Source organism: Polistes dominula, unplaced genomic scaffold (assembly GCF_049000335.1).
Source record: "Polistes dominula isolate Pdom_NZ unplaced genomic scaffold, Pdom_raw_medaka contig_23, whole genome shotgun sequence".
NCBI lineage: Eukaryota > Metazoa > Arthropoda > Insecta > Hymenoptera > Vespidae > Polistes > Polistes dominula.
The window spans coordinates 2,194,012-2,220,000 of NW_028300963.1; the positions used below are offsets into that span (position 1 = coordinate 2,194,012).

The window sequence follows — 25,989 nt, forward strand, 5'->3', positions numbered from 1 at the left end:
CACATAGATCATGTTTTATAAGTCATACATAAATATGGAGTTAAATATATATAAGGCATACATCAAACGAGTACTGTCGGTAAAGTTGCACGGGAAACTTAGATGGTAAATGATTGGTAAAGAGTACTTTAACGGTATATTTAAAATAAATGTTTTCCTTTCAGTCACTGAGCTATTGTTAACGACGAAAGTATATACTTTCATAGAATTCAAATATTGTTACTTTTTAATTGAATCTTTACGTGTATTAATTTCTTTTCTTTTTTTTCTTTTGTAAAAAATATAATTGTAAATATAACGTACAACGCGAAGTGGGTGGTGCATCAAGTCAGTATCGATCGTAGCAATATAATTTCGGAGAGGAGGCTTCCTCTCCCGGTGAAAGAAACGAGGAATTATCGATCGCATGAACTGATGTGACGTCATCAAGGATCACGCCACATTTTCAACCATTGAAACGAGATTCGCGATTGGTCTATGCGTAGCTCAACTATCTATATCTATATCAAGAATAGTCGGGATCGTGTCTCGTTTTGCAAACTGCATGCTTTAACGAGTTTGGTTCCTAGTACGTTGCATTTATGCATAAAACATTATTATTCTTCTTTATATTACTTTTTATACAATCTAGATAAAATAATGTTTAATAAATTTAATATAAAATTCATAACCACGCGTTTAATCATCTATGAATATTTAATACTTGATTGGGTATTTAAAAAATATCTACAATAAGATAAATATCATTTAAATTTATTATTGTAATTACATTATCAAATGCAATTGGTATTCATATAGTATTGTTTTTATCTTTTGAGAATATTTAACAGAATTTTGATTTTCATAATAGTGTACTGAAATTGATAAGAAATATCTACATAGATATGTGTATACTTTTTATTAAACTTTTCATTGAAATATTTATATTTTAATTAGAATGATATCTGCAAGAAAAAACAATTGTTTTTTAACTTAAAGAAGCAGATAGGTTCATGTGTTAAAAGTTTGTCAAGAATTCCGTTAGATGACAGTATCAGCGTGTACCTAATCGATCCCGTTAGTTTAAGATTGCCGAGCGGCAAGATGGCTGCGTCAAGTCAGAGTAAACCTAATACATCCCTTGTTATTTTCCGGTGGAATTAGTAGCGTCTAACGTGTAACATATAACAGAACGTAGATCTACAGAGTTTTCATTGGATATCCAGTTTTCTCGGGAGGAATAAGTTCGCGTTGTCGTTGATGACATATTCAAATATTCCATTTAAATTCTATGGGCGAAGAAATTTGACATTTATTAAAGGGACAACTATGACAATCTAGAAAAACTTATTCGAACGTTAAAACGATCATTACCACATTTTTTCTTATATTTTCAAATAACGAAGTATATATATCGAGGAACGAAAAGTTATAGAATCCAAAGAAGGTTAATTTAGCGAAGTAAGTGTGACAGTGTTAGTGACACGTAATAGGGCAAAGAGGAGAAGCACGTGGTATCACTTGAGTGCTTCGTGTAATAAAAACGGTATATCCTGTGGAAATTATTAATATAATACGACGAATAAAAAAAAAAATTAACAGACAAAAAGAGGAAGAAAGAAAGAGGATAATAAAGTACTTCGTACGAAGATCCTTTTCCTGGTAGGCTAAACGAAAAAAAAAGACAACAACAAATATTACGTGACTTCATTTGACTATTTTTGTTTACCACCGAAATCAAATATCAATTTAAATTCATCGTCTATCCATTCGGCGCTCCAACTGTCATACGTGATTCTTAAAATAACTTTATCAATCTTACGTAAGAAAATTAAATAAAAAGATAAAAGAAAACGAAAAAAATTTAATCGTTGGAACCTACGTCGTTCACCAATTTTAACAGTTAACTGCAGTAAGGATAGTACTGGTGGTTCGAGGAGAGAATTCAAGCCTTCTTGAATTAGCATGTTTATTTTTGTTATATAAGCCTGACTTCTTCTTCTTGTTCCACGTGTGTATACTTTATTACAAGCACTACATTTATTTCAATTTAAAATCACGACAATATTCTTTACTTCACAGTCGATATTTTCGTGATCGACGTGGGTTAGCGATTAAAGATCAAACATTTACATAAAGAAGGTAAATAGTTCAACGTAAAGTCAAGAGAAAAAAAAAAAGAATATATTTTTATATTAAATTGACGAATTGTTACGAAATACGACGAACATATGTTCTCCACATTATACATACATATATATATATATATATATAATAGGTGCATACACACATACACGCATATATATATATAAATATGTTTTACCGGCTTTAGTCGTGTACCATTCGGTGCATACTACCTCCGCCATCTTTCGCTCCTCCCCCTTTCTCCCACTACCCACGAACCTCTACCACCTCCACACAATCTTTTCCTCGATTCCACGGCGCCTACCATCATCTGCCTGCTGCTTCGTCGTCATCGTCGTCGTCGTCGGCACGGATGGTTGCGCTCGCGCGCACACCTACACTCACATTATTCTTGACCCTTGAATTGTGAACAGTGATCATTTTCTTCTTGCATTTGTGGTTGAAGGAAAAAGAGTTAGTCTATTGAAATCGACGATCTCGATTGGTGGATGTGGTACTAAAAATTTATAACTTATTTTTCATTGTAAAATATATATATATATATATATATATATATATATATATATATATATATATATATTGTTATTTTTGTCTCTTTCTTTCTAATTGAGTTGTGCGTGGGTGAGTGTTTTATTTTACTTGGTAAGTTTCCCTGAATTTTTTTTATTTATTTATTTCTTTCTTTCTTTCTCTTTCTTCAGTCATAGTTTTATATATATATATATATATATATATATATATATATATGTATATGCATTTCGTTACTCTTTCGGTGAAGTGTGCGCGCGTGGACGAAGTAGTGTAAAGCTTTCCTCTCACGAATCAACGTATGCGCCGGCGCTATTTGTCTAGCATAGGTATATGTATATATATATATAAATATATATATATATATATGTTGTATATAAGAGTATGTTTAAGGATTATGCGAGGGAGGCGTCCGGCGTCCTTCGTTGCAGTCACATCAAGTTGCACTTATAAGAGAGACAACGATGAACAGAAGAATAGGATATAGTTTTATTTTTTAGATAATTTTTATTAAAAAATATTATTTTATTTTATTTATTTAATTATTTATTGGTTTAGCTGAAAATATTGTTTATTAAAAGGTCTATAAAAAGGTAATTATTAAGGATTAGTAAAAATTTGATATTAATCATTGGTATACCACGAATGTTATCTAATTTTTTGTTTTATTTCAGTTATTAATCAAAATCAAATTATTTTCTGTTATTACAAAGAAATGAACTTGTTAAAATTATATCGATAATCGATATTCTATGTGAAAAAGGGATCACTATTATTTTTGGGGAGGATTATAACCTTCGTACCTTACTATTAATTTTTAATTTTATATATGCGCGCGCATCTATTTATTGGTAGGAGTATCTATTATATATATATATATTTGAAAACAATCTATTCACAGATAATAACGTAGTACACAACATTTTATCGATAATTAGCATTTAATTGACGCTCCTTTGTGTGATTGTATTCATCACGTATTTTTTTTTCTAAGTATAATGATATAATTAAAAAAAAAAAAATAGAAGAAAATAATAAGGAAAAACATTAAAAACAATTGCATTCGGTTTCCTGCTATTTCTTCACGGCCGTGATCAAGCCAATGAACGCCCTTTTCTTGTCACGTGGAGTATTTTATTCTCACGTTGTTCGATCTCACGCGATTTAATACTCTCTCGACGAATAATATATTCCTCTTTCTTATTTATTCTCTTTTTATCTCTTTTTAAGATACACACACATGCATTCACTCTCCCGTACTATTTTCACTCACCTGTCTTCTTCGCCTGTATTACTAACACACACATATGACTCATCTTCGTTCTTCTTCGGTATATATCGGATCGTGTTGTTCTTACGAAGAATTCGATTGCATCGAGCTTGAAAATATCGTAAGAAAAAAGTTTAATCTTTGTACTTTGTATTTCCCCTTTAAGTAAATTGTAATAATATACTGTGTAATCAGGTAGAAAATATAAGTATCAAAGTTTAAATATAAAAGATAAATCATTCCAAGATATATAATATATATCTTTTATTTTTTAATTTATATATTTTTAATACATCACTTATAGTAATATATTAAATGTAATATATTGTAATATATAGTAATATATTAAACTTTAAAATTATTTTTTTTGTTTTCATTAATAAACGATAATAATATTTTTAAATAATCATTAAGTATTTATCCAATCGGTAGGAAATTTTTCTATTTTTTTTTTTTTTTTTTTTTTTTTGGACAAACCGGATACTTTTTAATAATTTACATATGCATTTTAAACTTTTGTTTGTTAATCAATATCGATCGAATTTTTCACAATTACATTTTGTACCATCGTACATCGGAAGTTTTGAAAAACGAGTTTCCTTTATAGTTTAATAATTAGTTTACCTTGACTTCTTAACATTATGGAAAGATTGTCTAAGTATAACAATGGGGTTTCTCATATTTCTCATCTGGTTTTGTATAATACACATTTGTTGTGTTCTGTGGTTTAGTTTATATTCTCTTCTTGGATATGTATCATCTCTTTTGTACGAATTTACTCGGCATAGAGAACTTTGTAATCGATCGTTGACACGTCCTAGATTTAAAAAAAAAAAAAAAAAAGAGATGAAAAACAGATAGAGAGAGAGAGAGAGAGAGAAAGAGAGAGAGAGAGAATGAGAGAAAGAGAGAAAGAGAGAGGAAAATTGGAATACTTTTATTTTCTTAAATTCGAATGATCGATTGTTCTTAAGAGTTCCTATTATTACAATAAGACATTGATATTTGTTACAGAAGCGATATTTAACCTATGAAACGTGAACGCTTAGTGTCGGTCAACAAACTAAACAAATACTTGTGTGCGTTGCATCGTACCGGTTATACTTGTTATTCTTTTCTTTTTCTTTTCATTTCTTTTCTTTTCTTTTTATTTTTTATTATTCATGTAGTTCTTATTAGCAACGATTAAAGTCATTCATATTTATACATACGTATATAGGTTCCACTAAATGTATACACATTATTTATTAGTATATATATAATAAAAAATAGTATATTATATTATAATATAATTGTATTAGTACTACTATAATATACTATTATAGTATAGTATATATATTAAATTATTATTATAATTATATTATAATATATATAGTATAATTTAATAATTATAATATATATATAGTATTCATAATATAATATAATATATTATAGAGAGAGAGAGAGAGAGAGAGCGTATATTATAACTATATATATACTCTATATACCCTAATATACTAGTATGTATATATAGGTTCCACTAAATGTATACACATTATTTATTAGTTATTCCAAATTAGAATTGACATGAGTTATGCATAAGATAATAATCGATCAACTTTATAACTATTTAATAATATTTATTTCTTTACAGTTTTACCATCCTATTTTCTTTCTTCTTTCTTCTTTTGTTTCTTTTTTGTTGTTGCCAATTGTATGATTAATAATTGCAAGAATTGCATTTTTAAAAATTAAAAAAACCGAAAAGCACACGTGGTGGTGTGTTGAATAAAAGTGTATAAATGATCATAAATTATTTTATTTCAGCTTAGAAAAATTAATATCAGAATGCATAAAGAGAAATCATTTTTAACAGAAATTCTTTGTAATATTATTTGTAACAAAAGGAATAAAGAAATAATAGCACGTTTATTCGTGAGGGGGTGGTAATTAAACAATTCCTCCCATTGTTAGAAATATGATAATTATTTTTAAAACAAAAATAACAACAGAATAACGAGAGAGAGAGGAAAAAGTTATAAAAATTTTGTGAACAGGTTTTTATTTGAAAGGGTAAGAAGAATAAAAAAAAAAAAAAAAGAAAAAAAGAAAAAAAAAAGTAAAAATAAATGGGATCAGTTAGTTGATCTCAGCTGGTATATTCTCATCATGATTCGCGTAGGAGGTTGTTCAATAACAGTGCGACGTAACGCGAAATCCTTCCCCTCATAGATCACGAACGGTCTACTCTCTTCCGGTATATATATATCGTATACTCCCTTCCTTTTCGCGTGACATTATTGATGACGTCTCTTTCTCTCTTTCATTACTTATTTTTCTTTTCCCCATATTTTATTTCTTTTTATCCAACAAAAATTGTCACAACTCATACACTTTATTTTCCCATTCGTGGAAAATTTTCACATTTATTTATATATATATATATAGTATTACTAATATATACTATTAATACTAATATTACTAGTTATACTATTATAATACTATTAGTATAACTAGTAATCTAGTATATAATAGTAATATTGATATTATTAGTATAACTAGTATTATAATACATTATTATATATATATATATATATATAATATCTTATTTATAATAAATATATATAATAAATATATATAATAAAAAATATAATAAAAATATAAGAATAAATAAATATAATAATAAATTTTATTTATAGTAAAATATATAACATTTTATTATTAATATATATATATATATATATATATATATATATATATATATATATATATATTAATATAATTTAATTAATATATATATATATATATATTAACAATATTCATCCTAACAAAGAAAAAATAATAATCAAATCACATATATATATTTATTTATTTATTTATCAATCATTATCATAAATAATTATCGACAGGTAGATTAATCAAATCTTTAAACATTTGTTAACCTACCTGATGTTTAATTGTCATTGATTTCAGTTTATGATTGAAAATAAATAATCCTCTTCTATTATATAGAATATCATTCGATTATATTTTATTTGAAGTATCGATATGTTTCTAATATCAAATCGATGTATCGATTAATCAGTTAGTTCAAACAAATGAGTCCAACTACTTTAATACTCGGGATTAAACTTTAATCGTATTATTATCTTAAAGCTATTAGAATTATTGCTACGTGTAATCCTCGTTTTATTTTCTTCTTTTCTATTTTTTTTCGATTCTTTTTTTTTTTTTTATACGAACAGCTAAGTTTCACCTTGATGAAACTCTCAATAATATATCGTAGCATACAGGGTCCGACGTTCAATGCCGTGTAACTCGTTATCTTTATCTCTCTCTCTCTCTCTCTCTTTCTCTCTTTCCCTTTCTCTGCCTTTATTTGTCTCTTTCTAACCTTGTATTGCTCTATCTGTGGTTATATCTCATACGTTTTTAGATACTTTACAACCAACTAGTCAGTCAGTCAGTCAGTCAGTCAGTCAGTCAGTCAGTCAGTTAGTTGTACGGATTCTTGTAGAAAACTAGAGATAAACGGTCTGTTTAATGTTAAAGATAAACGTTTAAAATCTTTTAACACATACAAATTTGTTTCGAAAGAAACGAGAAAAAAAAATAACACGCGTTTCTCGTTGTATTATTTCTTTCGAATTTTTCTTAACGTTGCAATAAATATTGCACAAGTGTCCTGTGATTAATAAGCATATATTTTGGGTCTATTTCAAAATGTGTTCGTCGAGTTTAAAGAAAAGGTATACACACAAAAAAAAATCAAAATCAAAAATGATATTAAATTTTTATTATGAATTTATAATATAATCTATTGAAATTAACCAAAATGTGCTATCGTGTGATCTTTTTAATTTTTTTTATTTAAATACTACCCAGTAATTAATATCGTGATTTGTGAATAATTTAAAATATGTGTTAGTCGAATTTTAAAAGATTAATTGAATATATCAATCAATGATTAAACAATTTATTCTTTTAAAAATAAAAAAAAAATAATAAAAAAATGTTTAACTCGTGATAGAATTGAGGAAGTGTTTTGATTTACTTTCTCGGCGGGAAATTCAAAATTCAAATATTCAATTTCTTGTTATCTTTTTCTTGAATTATGTCTGAGAATTGGAATATATATATGTACATATATAATACACACATGTTAGATCTAAATTCTATCAATTTTTTTCTTAATCATGAGGTTATTACGAGCAAGCACGTGATATTACAATCAACGAGTAATATGCATAGAGAGGAGAATAATAATTTATAAACTCGTACTCGCGTTAGTTCCTTCATTTCTAATCATGATCATATAGTTTATAGTTTAATACTTTGTTAAGTTTCATTACGTCATTCAAGGCTCGTAATTTATGAATCAATGTATACAATTTGAATTTTGTAGAATTTATCTATAAATAATTTATAATCTATCAAAATACGTTTTCTCTATTTTATAGGTGAACAATTATTATTATTTCAATGATTGCGATAATACAAAAAAAAAAAAAAAAATAATTCCAAGAATGTTTTTCAATAAGGTGTAATAAAATTCTTCTTAATTTGTTTTTTTTCTTAAAATTCAACGAATTATTTTTATGATTATCTTTTTTTTTTTTTTTTTTTTTTAAGTATAAATGTAGTAGAACAAATCTGTGACCAAGTGAGGAAACAATTTCTCGTTCATCAAACCACTCTTGTCTATTTTCAAACTGTAAGAATCTTGTGAAGATTCGACCGGTTTACCCTTTCCTCATTTCTTTCCCCCCTTTTCAACCCTACTTTCTCCTCCCTCTCCTCCTCATCCCTTTTTTTCTGTCCTCTCAGCTTTCTTCTTCGATCGGAGAGAAATTAGGACGTTGACTTGTATTTAAAGTAAGATTTTTCAAAGTCCTTTCACTCATTAGCATCTTTCTTCGAATAGTTTCATCGATTTTCTATTTTCTATTTTCGAAGAAAAAATTGAAAAAAAAAAAAAAAAAATAAGAATAATATTTCATCATAGTTATATGGAAAAATAATTGATTATATTCTATAAATCGAATGATTCATTTTTTTGGATAATCGGCATGTGACATTAACGAATTAATTTGAATAGATCATTTGATCTAGAGACCGGTTTTTGTAATTATCATAATTCTTCAGTATGCACCTTGTTTACCTAATGTGTAATATGTTAATTTATTTTTTTTTTATTTCATAATCATATGATTTGAAGAATTAGTTCAATAAAAGTTTGTTTTTTTTAATTTATTCCAATTAGTAGTAGTTGGTCTTGTGGTTATGCAATTTTTTTAGAGAGTTGATATTTCTAAATATTGTTAGGAAAAAAAAAAATAGAAAAAAAAATAATTAAAATAAAATTTAAATAAAATTTAAATAAAAAGAAGACAAAGTTTCTTTGTCTTCAAATATCTTTCTTACCAATACACGAAATATACGTATTTAAATATATATATAATATACATTAAATATATATTTATAATATGCATTAAATATATATTTAAATAATAAATAAAAAATAAAAGAAAATAAAATAGAAAATAAAAAGAAGACAAAGTTTCTTCGTTTTCAAATATCTTTCTTACCAATACATGAAATATATTCATTTAAATATATATTATATACGCATTGAATACATATATACATTTCGTATTATGTACAAGTCGGCGGCACGTTTTATTTCTATACAAAAAAACATAGTCAATAATGAACATAGATATTACACGGACTCTGTATCCTCTTCTTCTAATCTCGCACGTACACGTGAAAACATTATACATAAATAAACTTATAATTGATGAATTTTGAAAAAAAAAAAAAAAAAAAAAAAATAAAAAATCTACTACTTCTGTCTTTTAGTTATCTCATGAGACTAAACAGTCAAGGTCGTGAATTAATTTTTTTTTACGATCAAAGTTCAAACGGTAGATCGAAGATTTTTCTCTTTTTTTTTTTTTTATCTTCTTCTTCTTTTTTTTTTTATAAATAAATGGAGCGCCGAATTAATAAATTTACTTTAAGTATATAAAAAAAAAAAAATTTAAATTTAAATTTAAATTTAAATTTAACATTTACAAAATACAGGTGTGAAAAATATTTTTCTCAATTTTCTTTCTTTTCCCTATAAACAAACCCCCTCATCACCTCGCCTTTTTGTTATTCACATTTCAAGGACTAACTCTAAGAAGACGATTTATTTATTTAACATTTTTTGCTGTTCTTTCTTTCTAAAGCTTCAACTGAACCTTTTCCATATTTTTTTTTTTTTTTTCTTTTTTTTCATTTTCTCTTTAGTTTGTGAGTTATTGAATTCCATCGCTCGTGATTTCTATGTCTCTTCTTCTGTCTTCTTCTTTTATATTTTATTTTTGTCGTTGGTTGTATATATATATATATATATATATTTTTTTTTTTTTTTTTTTTGGTGAGAATGATTTTTCTTGCAGTGCCATTAATACGCATCAGCGAGAAATAAGAGAATACCTGAAGTTAATCGATCGGAAGTAAGCATAAACTGGGTCGCCACCATGATCGTGGAGGACAAACCGTGAGTTTGTGTACAACACTTTTCTCTCTCTTCTCTATAAAAAAAAAAAAAAAAAAAAAAGGATAGACATAGTTGTAGAAGTAGAAAGAGAGAAAGAGTGAGATAGAGATAGAGAGAGAGAGAGAAATTTAAAAAAAAAAAAAAAACCAACGTAGTAGATTTCATTTTACTATTATATATGCCTGTTGATTATTATTATTATTATTATTATTATTATTATTATTATTATTATTATTATTATTATTTTGCTGCACGCATATTTTAAAATGACTTAAGATTTTTTTTTTCTTTTTCTTTTTTCTTTTTCGATAACCTTATTTAGATGATTAAAAAATTATCTCGCTTAGGATTGAAGATTATTCGATATCAAATTCGTCTTATTTTTTTTTTTTTTTTTTTTTATATGTGATACAATTTTTTTTCGCTTTTTGGATTTTATTTTGTTCTCATTTCTGTAAATTTTATATAACGCACATCCTCGCTTTTTTATTTTATTTTTTTAGATTAGTATTTGCTTTCTTTTAGAATAATTATCAGTTGAAACGAATGGATGTTTGATGATTATTATTATTATTAGTATTATTAGTAGTAGTAGTGATATTAATTAGCATGAATTTTTTCTTTTAGAATTTTGCGTTTGCACGTACAACTTTGTGTCAGCGCTTTTTTATTATTCGCATAGTATATATAACATACATAATTCATTTAGTTGTTTTTTTCCTTTTCTCATTTTATTTATCAAATTTATTAATTAGTATTTCGCAAAGTGTGTTATATGTATACGTATACATATTACATATGTATATATATAAGTTGTATGTAACACATATTACATGTGTGTACATATGCATTTGTATGAAATATAAATTAACGAATTTCAAAGAGTTTCTTTTCTTTTTTGCTTTGAGTTAATTTATTAATACGTATACAATCTTTTATTATTATTATAATTATTATTATTATTATTATTATTATTATTATTATTATTATTATTATTATTATTATTATTATTAGTTTTTTCATTCAACTTTATGTTAATCGTTTTCATTCGTCTATTCTTCTTCTTGTTTCTATTTCTTATGTAAGATTATTTTAGCATAATTAAATGAAAGAAATTTTTCTTATTTTATGATTTAACTTTAACTTGGGTCAGTAAAAAAGTCATTTCTTTATATATATATATATATATATATATATATATTATTTTTTTTTTTTTTTGTAATATTCTTTTTATTCAAATAAATTATAGTAATTTGAGTTTTTATTGTTTATATCTTATCATATATATATATATATATATATATATATATATATATATATATATATATATATATATAATTAATATAATATTATAATAATATGTATATAGATAGATAGATAGATAGATGGTTACTGCGTCCCCGAAGGGTTGCACTCCATTAACAATTATCTCCTTAACCTAACTTAACACTACCCTCTCCCTCACTTCCTCTTCTTCCCCTCCCCCTTCACCCGTTCCAGACCTCCGCTTCTTCCTCCCTTCTTTCCCTCCTTGCCTCTCCTTCTTCTCTCTCATGCTCCCAATCCTCTTCATCCACTCCTCCCCCATTCCACTCTCATCCAAAATTTCCTTGATCCTCTCCTCCACTCCTCTCCCGTCCTCCTCCCCGACCGCCCTACTGCAGCCCTCCAACACGTGCTCCCATGTCTCTCTCTCCCAACCACACACCCTACATTTTTTCTTCTCCTCCTCTTCCCAGTATCTCCCTTCCCTCATCTCATTCCCCAATCTAAATCTCGCCACTCTTCTTTTTCTCTCTTCACTCCACTTTCCTACCCAATATCCTGGCAAACCTTCCGCAACCACCGTCTTGTACCACTTGTTGTATCTCGACTCCAATATCTTCTCCCATCTCTCCACCTCCTGTCGCCTTCTTTCCTCCCTCTCAACCTCATCCCACCTTTCCACCACCTCCACCCCGTCCTGCGCTATCCTCTCTTTGAACTTCATCCTCTCTACTTCCCACTTTGATTTCCGTACTTCAATCTCCCTTTCTCTCTCCTGCGCCTCCTTCCAACACTCTCTCGCCAGCTCACTTCCCTCTCCTCTCCTTAACTTCTCCCTCATACTTCCACGCTCTCTTCGCCGCCTTTATTTTCAATTTGTCTCTCTTCCCTTCCTCCCTTACCATATACCCTGGTGTTCTCCAGTCCACCCCCATAGTCCACCTCAAAAATCTTTCCTGCACCCCCTCGATCTCCAACCTCTCCTCCCACCCCCATATTTCCGCTCCATAACTCAAAACCGTCCACACTAGCTTGTCAAATAATATGTATATAAATTAATTTATAATTTGTAATATTATAATGTATTATTTTTTTATTTATATTTAAATAATATATTATTAATTTATATATTTAATTTTATTTATATTATTTTTATATTAATATAAATTTTATATTAAATATATAATTAAAATTAATACATTATTATATTAAATAAGTTTATTAATTTAATATAATTATTATAAATTTATATAATATAATAATAATTATTTATATATATAATATATATATATATATATATATATATATATATATTTAATATACTATATATATAATTATTAATTATATTTAATTATATTAATTAATTAATTTAATATATATATATATAATTTCGTATACAACTGTTCACTTATTATATGATGATATTTCAAAAATAAGATAAATTATATCAAAACAAAAAAAAAATATATAATTTACGATTTATGTGTAGAATCATTGATAAAACCTGTATGAATTTTGCAATAAACGTGGTAAATGAAGCGAATGGATGAGAAGATAAAGAGATAGTATTTATCAAGGCATATGAAAGACAATGTTCAAAGTCCACTGAGCAAATTTATGGTTTTGTCTGAGTTGGAACTTTTATGTTTGCATGTATCTATTTTAAGTAACATACATACATACATTTACATATATATATATGTTACTATTAAAATGTAATGCGTAAATCAGATGTGAGATAGAGAACAACATACGATTAATATCATTGCTTTTTCAAAGAATAAAAAAAATACAATCATTGTATAGACAAAAAAAAAACAAAGAAAGCAAATTTTATAAAAATAAATCAAAGTTCAATCTTCTCCTACTTTTAATTGAACTTGTTTTTCATGAAATTGATACTTTACTTTATAGTCTCAAGTTATATTTTAAAAAAACAACATAATTGGATTTTATTCAATTTAAATTCTTTTCTTATTTTCTTACGTTGTTTATTTTAGAAAAAAAAAAAAAAAAAATCATTTTTATATAACGAACAGAGAGAAGAGAGGATCGTGTATAATTTCTTTCAATAATATTTTCTTAATATAGATCTTACTCCAAGTTAATTTATTATTTTATTTTATACTGTATATACATCCATATAACTTCGAACAATTTTTAAATGTATGTATACATATGTATGTGTATGACTTAAAACATATATAGATATATACGTGCCTGCATACATTTAATGCTCGATTTGCTATGTTTATTCTTACTCCCAAAGGAATCCGTTAGTCTGGTTAAAAATAAACTTAAATATCGTCGACCCTTGAGGTGCAATAGTGTACCTATATATATATGTGTAATACATGGAATCGGGTCGCTATTCACATGTATATATATATATATATATATATATATATATATATATATATATATACGCACACATGAATATAGATAAAAGTAATTGGTGTTTTGCCAAATTTGATCAAAGTTCTTCTTTATCTGTCCTATTTAAATTTTTTCCCCAGTGTCTATTTTTTATCTTAATGATTGGGTAACATATAATTTAGATAATTCTTCATTTATAATAATCTATAATTATAACACATTATGATATTATTTCTATTATTATTATTATTATTATTATTATTATTATTATTATTATTAATAATAATATATTGCTTTATATTTATTTATTTATACTTTTTAGTACGCATATTATAATGCTGCACGTTTGAAAACGCAAGCATGAGATGCATCATTGCAAATATCTGCTTATTATTATATTAATGTTTATGAAACTAAACGAATAATAATAATTATTATTATTTTGTTTAATAAATTTACGATCTATCGTATCTTAAAACGTTTACTTTTAATACGTTCGTTCTATTACAATTTGTTTCAATATTTATTGTCATTCAAGAATTATAAATATATATTTATTTATTTATTATGTAATTAATATATATAAATGATTTTTATTTATTTTATTATATTATATATTTATTTATTATAAATTAGTATATATATATATATATATAAAAGAAAAAATAAACTTATTGATAAATTATTTTAAAAGTCAAAGACTTTTATCTTTCCACGAACGTATTAAAATAATATATCATTGAAAAAACATAAGGATTATATTATTAATAATTTGATTAAATGATTTTTCAGAGAAATGGAAAGCTTCTGGATCAGCACTGCGATCCACGCGATCAAAGCTTTATCGTACGTGTACGACCTGCTGACCTTTCCAGTATATCTCATCCTTCAACGGCCATGGGAAAAAAGAAAGGCCTCGAGAAGGATCAAAGCACGTCCCATCAGCAAAAGTGAAAATTCCATTACTTATAGAAGCGTTGATTCACCTGGTCCAATGCATATCAGACTTGAACGTGAAAAAGTTCAAACGCTTGAGGCTGTCCTGCTTTGGGTTAGTAAAATACACGGTGATAAAAAATGTCTTGGTACAAGACAAATACTTGCTGAAGAGGATGAGGTCCAACCCAATGGAAGAATCTTTAAAAAGGTGTGTTCTTTTATTTATATTATTTTGTGTTTGAACAAATTTTGTTCCAATACTACTGTTTAGTAAATTAATATTTAATCGAAACGATTGAATGTTATTAATTATTTATATAAATTTCGACATTTTAAATACACGATCTTTAAAAAGGTCTGTTTGTTATTCTTTTGTTTTATTTATATTAATTTTATTATTATATTATATATATTTATTTATTTTATGCTTGAACAAATTTAATTATTTCAATACTGTTTAGTAAATTAATATTTAATTGAAACTTTAGATATATTATTAATTATTTATATAAATTTTGACAATTTATTTACATAATTACAAGTGTGATAAATGCTTTATTTTATAATTTTCATTTGTGACAGTATAAAATGGGTGATTATAAATGGAAATCGTACGTGGATGTTGAAAGATTGGCGGCTTCCTTTAGTCGAGGATTGGTCGAGAGTGGTCTCAATGTACGTAAGAACATTGTAATTTTTGCTGAGACTAGGGCGGAATGGATGATAGCAGCCCACGCATGTTTCAAACAAAATCTCACGGTGGTAACGATTTATACGACACTTGGAGACGAAGCCATAGCTCATGGCATTAATGAGACTGAAGTTGACACAGTTATTACCAGTCATGAACTTTTACCAAAATTTAAACGACTTTTACAAATGGTACCCGAAGTTAAGAATATTATTTATATGGAGGATCAACTTAAACCAACCGATACAAAGGGTTACAAGGTAAATACGATAAATGTATTATCTAAATTAAATATAATTAATTTATGATTTTAATTTTATTCTAATTACATTTCTAATTAATTAAATTCTACATATTACTTTCAGGAAGGAGTACGACTGATACCATTCTCAGATATCATCAAAGCAGGCAACACGTCTAAAGTAGTATCAGTTTCACCAAAAGCCGAGGATACTGCTATTATAATGTATACGTCAGGTTCAACAGGTGTACCAAAAGGAGTATTACTTTCTCATAGAAATATCATGGCAACATTAAAAGCATTTTGCGACATGGTTGAAATTAGATCGGATGACGTTTTTCTTGGATTTTTACCACTCGCTCATGTTTTCGAACTTCTTGCCGAAAGTGTATGCTTACTTACTGGTGTACCTATTGGTTATAGTTCACCTCTTACCATGATTGATTCAAGTAGTAAAATACAACGAGGTTCCAAGGGTGATGCTTCGGTTCTTCATCCAACTTGTTTAACTGCAGTACCGGTAGAATATTTCATTTTTTCTTATCATTAAATATTTGATTATATAGAATAAGAAAGGATTATTATAAAATAACAATTATTATTACTTTTAGCTTATACTAGATAGGATATCCAAAGGTATTAATGAAAAAGTGAAAAAATCTGGACCCTTCAAACAAGCGATCTTTAATTTTGCTTATCATTATAAATTAAAATGGACTAAACGCGGATACAGTACTCCTTTGTTCGACAAATACATCTTTGGTGCAGCCAGACAGATTCTTGGTGGTCAAGTGAGAGTTATTCTCTCTGGTGGAGCACCTTTAAGTCCTGACACTCACACTCAAGTTAAATTGTGTCTGTGTGTCATCGTTATTCAAGGATATGGTCTTACGGAAACTTGCTCTTGTGCTACCGTCATGGATAGTACGTGTTTTAATGTCTTTCATATTAAATGAATATTATTATATTATAAATGTTCTTATATTATTTATTCTTTCATATTTTATTTATAGCATATGATAGAAGTACTGGAAGAGTTGGAGCACCAACAACAGTTTGTGACATTCGTCTTGAAAATTGGGAAGAAGCTGGTTACAGAGTAACCAATTTACCAAATCCAAGGGGTGAGATCGTTATCGGAGGTGAAAACGTCTCCTCTGGATATTATAAGTTACCTGAGAAAACAAAAGAGGATTTCTTCCAGGAGGATGGCAGACAATGGTTCAGAACTGGTGATATAGGTGAAGTCCATCCCGATGGTTCCATAGAGATTATAGGTAATAATAATACATACAACAATTCTTCAATATCGTTTAATTTTGTTATTTGTTATTTTGTCAAATGTCATACGCATATTAATTATTGATTTTAGATCGCAAGAAAGATTTGGTTAAATTACAAATAGGTGAATATGTTTCATTGGGTAAAGTAGAAGCAGAGTTAAAAACCTGTCCAGTTGTAGAAAACATATGCGTTTATGGTGATCCAAGTAAATCTTATACAGTAGCACTGATAGTACCTAATCATCATACACTCGAAGAGATAGCTGCTAATCTTGGAATTACCGGTAAAACTTTTGAAGAATTATGTAACGATCCGAAGGTAGAAAAGGCAGTACTTCAAGAGTTGGTTGAACAAGCTAAGAAATGTAAGAGGATAATCCTTTTGGATTATTATTATTTAATTGTATCGTCCTATTTTATATAATCACTATTCAACTCATTCTTTTTTTCCTATCAGGTCAGTTACAAAAGTTTGAAATACCTGGAGCAGTTAAACTTTGTCCAGAACAATGGTCACCCGACATGGGCCTTGTAACAGCTGCGTTTAAACTTAAGAGAAAGGCCGTACAGGAACGTTATCAACATGAAATCAACAGAATGTATGCTTCGTGATGTCGAACAAAAATGTGTACGAAGTGTAAGAAGTAATTTGTATAAAAAAAAAAAAAAAAAGAATATGAAAGATAAAAAGAAACAAACAAACAAAACCAAATGTCTAAGGAAGAAAGAAGATGGCCATCCTCGTCTGATGGGAAAGTAGTATAACTCGACAAAACTTTAGACACTATTTTTTCTGATAAACATGAAGGAATAATTTTAACAAATAAGAACACAACAAACAAAGTAAAAGTAATCACAGATTATTATTAACAAAAGGAAACGAATTTAAAAAGTCCTTGTACTTGAATGAAAAAGTTTAAAAAGCTTTGTAGCATCTTTTTGTTATTATTTGTCTTCCGATAGAAAATGCAGATTTTGATTTGTGTTTTTTCATCATCTTTTCTATATATGTATATATAAATATATATGAAAGGGATTTATTTCTAGGAGACGTTTTATCTCTCGATGAATATATATATTATATGCTATTCAAATTTTCAACGCGTATTAATATGATATATCAAGGACGGACGATTCTATTGAGAATATATTTTTATTTAAATATGATAAATATAATCTTGATACAAACGGTTAAATGAATTGAGAAGGAATGAGCCTAGTAAAATAATTAATTAAATAAATAAATAAGTAAATAAATAAATAAATAAATAAATAAATAAATAAATAACAGTAAAGTGTCGAGAGATATAAAAAGCCGAGATGGTGGAGGAGAGCTATAATAAAAAATAAAAAATAAAATAAAATAAAAAAAAATAAAAATAAAAATAAAAAAGAAACAAATGGTGCAGGACGAACCCGTCCTCTATTATTATTATAATTAATATAATTATTGTTATTATTATTACTATAAACAGTAGGGAAACAAAGGACATCACTATGTAAGATTATTTCTTTATTTATGTTATTATTTCTTTTCTTTTGTCGATAACGATGACGACGATGGTGATGATAATGATGATGATAATGAAGATGATAATGATAATGATATTTAATATACCGTTTAATTATAAATGTCTCAACGATTTTGTCTGAACAGTAGTTTTAACGTGCGGATCAATCGAGGATGAAAATTCTCTAAAAACGAACTGATCGCGTAAGTTCACGAATTTTACTGTGTACTTACTTGAAGTATTTATAAGTAATAGCCGAGCTTAAGGATAAATGGAAGAGGGCTACTTCAAATAAACAAATAAATAAAATAAAATAAAATAATTCACATAAAATAAAATAAAATAAAATACAACCAAACAAAACCCAAAAAAAAAAGAAAAAACAAGTAAAATAAAGAAATAAATTGTAATTTATTTCAATTAACATTGACATATATATATATATATAATATAGAAAAGAGAGAGAGAGAGAGAGAGCGAGAGAGAGAGAGAAAAAAAACGAAAAAAGAATGAATGACTTTTGCTAGAAAGAGATAAAAGGTGTACATTATTAAACGAAACAATAAAATATATATATATATATATATATATTTTTTATATATATATATAATATATGTATATAATATATATATAATATATATATATAAATATATATATATATATATATATATATATATATATATATATAAATAAAATTGGAAAGCATTTAAAGTCGTTGTCAGATTTATGAGTTAAAAACTTTGTACATTTTGATTTATGTATGTTTTTTTTGATTTGAAAATTCTTAATTTTTTTTTCGGTAATATAAACAAAATTATAAATCTATGTCAATTTGATATAATCATAATTATATTTGTCTGATGATATATTTATATGTCTATTAAATCAAAAAAAAGAGAAAAAAAGAAAAAAAGAAAATAAAAAATACCCTGCTTACATTTTGCAACGTTGATATATCAAAAAAAAAAAAACATTTACTTCAATAACAAATTTCAATGATGAATGTCCTTGTAATATGAATACATATTTACATACACACCAAAGTCAATATATTTTTTCGTTGGTCATGTATTTTTTTTTCGGTTTTTTTTTTGTTCTTATCACAAGGTATGTGTGCTGCTGTGTATGTATGTATGTATGTATGTATGCATGTAAAAGTAAGTAAATAAATAAGTAAGTATGTGTGTCGGGATCGATTTGTTCTCTCTTATTTAATTTGTATGTATGTATGTATGTACAAGTTGAGATAATTATTATAAGAAAAAGAAAAAGAAGAAAACAACAAATAAAAAAAAAAAGAAAAAAAAATATAAGAGAAGGAGAGAATACAAAAAAAGAAAAGAAACCGTGTCTCTTACGTAAGATTTCATTACGAATGTGTGTATCAGTGTATGACTGTGTGTGTGTGTGTGTTGTGTGTGTCTGTGAAAATACATGCACGTGTTGATTTTAGTCTTCCCGTTTTACATGAATAATTCTGTTGAATTTCTTTGCTCCAATTGATATTAAAAATAATGTAATTAATTATTCGTGAATCTAAAATGTTTCTTAATAAAATTCAAATAAAATATTAAAAAAAAAAAAAAAAAAAATATTTTATAAAAGTAATTAAAAACGGGGGAATAAAAAAAGAAAAGAAAAGAAAAGAAAAGAAAAAGAAAGAAGTACCAATTGCATCTCCATCGTCAAAATGTTCTTTCTCTTCTACACAAAAAAACGAAAAAAAAAGAAGCACATTATCTATAAAAATATGACGCAAATTATTATTAATTATTATTGTATAGATAGTAATTAGAACATTCGATTTTTTTTTCTTTTTTCATCGTTACATTTGAAATATTTCTATTAAAAATTATTGAATTAATACAACAAGGTGATGATGATTATGATTGTTACGTTCAGAACTGAAAAATTAATTTCAACAAAATTCAAACGAACAATACGTCTTTTTTTTTCTCTCTTTCATTTAATAATTAAATATGATTATAATTAATTATTTATTACCATCCGATTTAATTTGAGTTTGCCCATTTTTTCTTCTTCATTTGTACCAAAAAAAAAAAATGCGAAGAAGAGTTCCTCTTTGAATGTAAATAATTGTCAAAAGATAATTGTAAAGATCGGTACTAATTTGTAATAAAATTAAGCACTGTATTTAAATATTATTAAAAAATAGATATGAAAATTATTGTTTATCATTTGCGTATTATAATGCATCATAGTAATTCATTATTATTATTATTATTATTATTACTATTATCATGATTTAAAATTGAAATAAATACTCTATACAAATCTGTACAAAAAAAAAAAAAAAAGAAAAACTTGTATTATAGAAAGAAAAAAAGAAAATTAATATGGCTCTATATATATATATATATATATATATATATATATATATATATATATATGTATATGTATATGAAGAATTGAATCATGTATATACACATTTACCTTCAAAGAAAAAAAGAAAGAAAGAAAGAAAGAAAGAAAGAAAGAAAGAAAGAAAGAAAGAAAGAAAGAAAGAAAAAAAAAAGAAACAGGAAGTGAAGTTTTCAATTTACTCATTCAGGTAAAGTAGAAACATCATTCCATAAAATCCATCATCCTTATTTAGATTTATAATAATATATAATTTCCCCTATACACATAATACACATAGATAAAAAAAAATATATCTATATACATTAGTAGATTTTTTGTTTTTTGTTTTTTTGTGTTCATTACTTTTTATTCTTTATAAATGCATCAAGAGAAATGATCTATCATAATATTTTTTTATACATAGAACAATCTTTCAAGAGTTGGTCATTGCAATAACAATAATAATAATAGTAGTAGTAGTAGTAGTATTATTATTATTTAATAGTAATAATTAATAGTAATAATAGTAGTAGTTGTTGTTGTAGACGTTGCAATATCGAACTGCATAACCCGAAATTGGTAATTTCTTACCCTGTTAACGTGTACAACGATATCAAGGAATATTTTTTTTTTTTTTTTTTTTTTTTAAAAAGAAAGAAACATTTCTTTTTTCTTTTTCTTAACTATGAGATTGAACATTTTTCTTACTCTATCCTTTGTTTTTTTTTTTTTTAAGTATGTTTTCATTTTCTTTTTGTAAAAGGAATATCTTCTTAATAGTATATATGACACACACACACACATATGCGCGCACACACTCTCTCTCACACACACAAACACACATATGTATTATATAATACATATTGCAGAAGTAAAATAGGATAGTAGCAGAATCTTTTCCCTTTGTTGGCACCGATTCATTGACCACAATCGTTCATTCGACAAAAGTCCTTGACATAGTATTAAAAAAGACAACCCTTTTTTTTATCCATTAATTATCATCCATTATTTAATCCAATAATCACATTAATTACCAGCATACATTTCATCAATTCTTTTTATTTTTCTTTTTCTTTTTTGTGATTGGAATTCTTAATTAATCACACAATGTTTTTTTACTAAATGAAAATATTTCAATTTACAATATACGATATGTGTGATAATATTATTAACATCAATTCGATTTCATTTATTCGATTATTTCATATTCCATTCATATTGATATTATTATCATTAATATTATACAAAATTTATTCGTTAAAATTGATTTGTTTATGGAAACAATACGTTGAATCAATTATTACATTAATTTCGGACATAAAATTGATAAGATACGCAAAATAAATTTTAATCGAACGATTGTGATAAATAATCGATCATTTTGATCGAATTAGTATTATTATTATTATTACGTGTATTATTAATATATATATTCGTTTAAAAATATTTCATTCAATTGTAAAATAATAAGGAAAGAGATTTTCTGCTACCAGTGCGACAAAATGTCGCGTTGATCGAATAAATTGTCAAATAAATTCAATTTTTTTTTTTCTCTCTACGTCCATTCATAATTACAATGATTTTTTTCGTAACCTTTTTTGTATTTTTTTTTTCTTTTTTTTTTTTGCATTCTTTTCTGCCATTTTTTTTTTCATGTCTAAGGAACAATTTTGATATAACTAAATTCTCGTATTAAATATGTAAACTATCTACTTGCTAAATACCCGTTTTTTTTAATTCATTTTTTTTTAATTTATTTTTCTGTTTTTTTTATAATTCTAAATTCGTCCTATACGATTAATAATTAAATTAATTAATTTATTATTATTATTATTATTATTATTATTACGTTTTATGAATACGTAGGAATGTATAATATATTTATTATTATAATCTACGCATTACATGGTATATCATACGTATATTTACTTTTTTTTATATATATATACATATATATGTATATATTTTAAATATATATGTATATATATTTATATATATATACGCTAGAATTTTTGGTCAAAATTTTCATTACAATCAGTACGTGCATTTATGTCGCATTTTTTTTTTATAGTTCGTTTATTTATATATATATATATGCATTTCATTTTTTTTTTTTAATTTACTGTTTAAAGAGAAGACAATACAGAGGAAAGAGAGAAAGAGATGAAAGATGAAGAAAAAGTTTCTTTATAAAAAGTTTCAATATTATTATCGAATTATGTTTTAAGCCAAATCTCCCTAACTAACATTTACCTGTTAATTAACTTGTTAATCCTATTGCGAGTTTTTTTTTTTATGGTTCGTTAAATAAATTTTTAATTGAACAAATCGGATTTGAGGAAAAATATGTTTTATGTATAATTACATTTGACAAATGTTACTATTTACAAATAATAATTATTATTATTTTCAACAAAGTAATCTATGCAACATTGGAAATCATGTTTTATGGTCAATGATTTTTGGCTTAAAGCATAAACGATATTATTTTTATATATACGTGGAGTAGGTTTTAATTAATAATAATAAAAATGAAAAAAAAAATTTGACAAAGGGAAAAAAACCTTTCGAATCAATTTGTTTGTTGTTGTTGTTGTTGTTGTTCTCATATTTATTCGCGTTCTCTTTTCGAAACACTCCTCTCCGATTTGTAATTGTTTTATTTTATTTAAATTAATTAATCAAATTTTTCGTCACGTTTCTCTCTTCTGCATTGCTCTGTTTCCTCGTTTATTTTATCGTTTATGTATTTGGTGTATATTTTTTATTTTATTTTCATTTTCTTTGTTTGTTTTTTTTTTTTTAAATCTTTTTCATTTATGATTTTTCTACATTGAGAACACTTTGATCAAAGACTTTCATTAAATATCTTTTCCTGGTTATTTTTTTTTTTTTTCATTTTTTTGAAGTGAAAACTTCTTTAGAATGGGTGTGATTTAAAAAAAATGTAACGAAGCGGTAGGCAGCGATGTAACGGAGCGGTAGGCGGCGATGTAACGGAGCGGTAGGCGTCTAAGAAACAGTGAATACTGAATGTGATAATAATATAATAATAATAATAATAATAATAATAATAATAATATAACAAATAAATCCTATAATTATCCTACAGCTGATATTCTGCATTCGTCTGATTCTCTCGAAACTTAGTTTTTTGTTTTGTTTTTTTTTTTTTTATCGGAAGTACATTGATATAATCCTTTGGAAAAAATTTATCAATGACGATATTTTAATCGTCATACTTTAATAATAAAATTGAGTTGTATCGAAAAAACAATGAAATTAATTTCTACTATATACACATATATTTATATACAGACTGTTACTAAACTTTCAACCCTATTCATCAATTTATCTCCGTTCATTTTTATTTTTACGAATAAAATATTAACAATAAAATAAATTCTATTATTAATAAAAAAATTATTTTTCAACGTTAATTCATTTCTCAAAACATTTACAATATATTCGAAGATTTACAAAAATGTAAATAGAATAATCATTTGAAATAAAAAAAAAGAAATTTTCTTGATAATAATTCTCCTTATAGGAATAATAATTTTTTTGTTATAGATAAAAAAGAATATAAAACAAAAACAAAAAAAAAAACTAAGAAAAGGAAGATAGTTTACTCACTTCGAAAGGATCATCGATCGAATTGTGTGACATTCCACTTAGACGGTGATGTAATAAGCTCGTGGCTTGTCCTTTGAGATTGTGGGGCTGAAGTAAACCCTAGGGGTTGTTGGTGTGAAAGTTGAACAATTCGCCCAAGCGGGCGGGGGTAACGTGTGTCAGGAGGAATAGTAACCTTCGTGACGTTTACGACACTTTTCACGTGCTATATAGCAAAGTGCTATCGTTATCAATACCGCTATAGCTATTCCCATACCTATACTGATCCATATAATCTCTTCGTTAATTCCACTGTAACCTTTACCTGTAAAATATTATTAACAATTTGCTTTTTCTTTCTTTCATTTAATTTTTTACACTTTCATTTCGTTTTCATTTCGTTTCGTTTCGTTTCATTTCGTTTCGTTTTGTTTCATTTCATTTCATTTTATTATATTTATTTCTTTTATACACAAGGGTAAATTGAAAAGTTACGAGCCCTCAAAAAAGAATTTTTATTTTTAAAAATTGGACGAAACATCAATATACTTGTTTTTTTTTTTATTCTATACAATTATTGGAAGTCCATCAGAATCATACACAGAAAAGTTTCCCGTGCATTCGTGTTTATTAATTTATTTAAAATAAAATATATATATTTTTTTTTATTTATATAATAGTTTATATAATTGAAGAAAGAGAGATAATAGAACAAAAATATTTATCGTTTTAAGCTCAAAACTTTTCAATTTATTCACATATACGTTAGTTTATTTTAATAAAAAAAAAGTTAAAAAAAAATATATATATATTATATTAACGAAAAAGTTGTGTATATAGATACGTATTTATTTAAAAAGATCTACTTTTTGTATGTTATAAAATATACGCCTGAATTGATGCAACCCTTGATACACGTTGTACGCGTAGCGTAGTACGCGAGTGTATCAACAGTTGCATACTTTCAGGGCGCTGTTAAAATTGATATTCTATAGGAACGATGTAAATCGATGCTGCAACCAAGAAAAGATGCTTTCCAAACTAAAGTAACGCGATATATATGTAAAAAAAAAAAAAGAAAAAAAAAGTAAATTCAATACATATATTTATATCGGAATGCATATTTATACCAGAAAGAAATATTTTATTTTCAAGATCTATCTAAAAAAAAAAAAACAAAAAAAAAGGAATAGATTGTGAAGAAGATTTTTCTCTCTCTCTCTCTCTCTCTCTCCCAATTACTTTTATAGCA

General features: G+C 26.0%; 2 protein-coding genes across 16 annotated transcripts in view; one reads left to right on the top strand and one right to left on the bottom strand.

Moving 5' to 3' along the window:
- Acsl (Acyl-CoA synthetase long-chain) lies at positions 1 to 20,422 on the top strand. 13 transcript variants are annotated; one of them, XM_089172583.1, is made up of 9 exons: positions 2 to 568; positions 10,351 to 10,451; positions 14,886 to 15,240; positions 15,615 to 15,983; positions 16,089 to 16,484; positions 16,576 to 16,888; positions 16,978 to 17,241; positions 17,337 to 17,612; positions 17,705 to 20,422. In XM_089172583.1, exons 2-9 carry the CDS (start codon positions 10,432 to 10,434, stop codon positions 17,857 to 17,859), a joined length of 2,148 nt encoding a protein of 715 aa, XP_089028709.1. In that variant the 5' UTR covers positions 2 to 568; positions 10,351 to 10,431; the 3' UTR covers positions 17,860 to 20,422. The 13 variants fall into 13 exon arrangements, with proteins under 13 accessions (XP_015174150.2, XP_089028709.1, XP_089028704.1 ...); XM_089172578.1 differs by lacking the exon at positions 2 to 568 and adding an exon at positions 1,067 to 1,641 and having other exon boundaries at positions 10,334 to 10,451; XM_089172577.1 differs by lacking the exon at positions 2 to 568 and adding an exon at positions 1,067 to 1,641.
- LOC107065341 (uncharacterized) overlaps positions 19,520 to 25,989 on the bottom strand; it is a 15,623-nt gene continuing 9,153 nt past the window's right edge. For 2 of the 3 annotated variants that reach the window (XM_015318942.2, XM_089172588.1), the window contains exons 4-5: positions 24,759 to 25,062; positions 19,520 to 24,134 (exon numbers count right to left, since the gene is read on the bottom strand). In XM_015318942.2, the coding sequence (XP_015174428.1) occupies positions 24,917 to 25,062 (146 nt within the window). In that variant the 3' untranslated portion in view covers positions 19,520 to 24,134; positions 24,759 to 24,916. Of the gene's footprint in view, positions 24,152 to 24,758; positions 25,063 to 25,989 lie in introns of all 3 variants that reach the window. The other variant, XM_089172587.1, reaches the window with a different exon arrangement.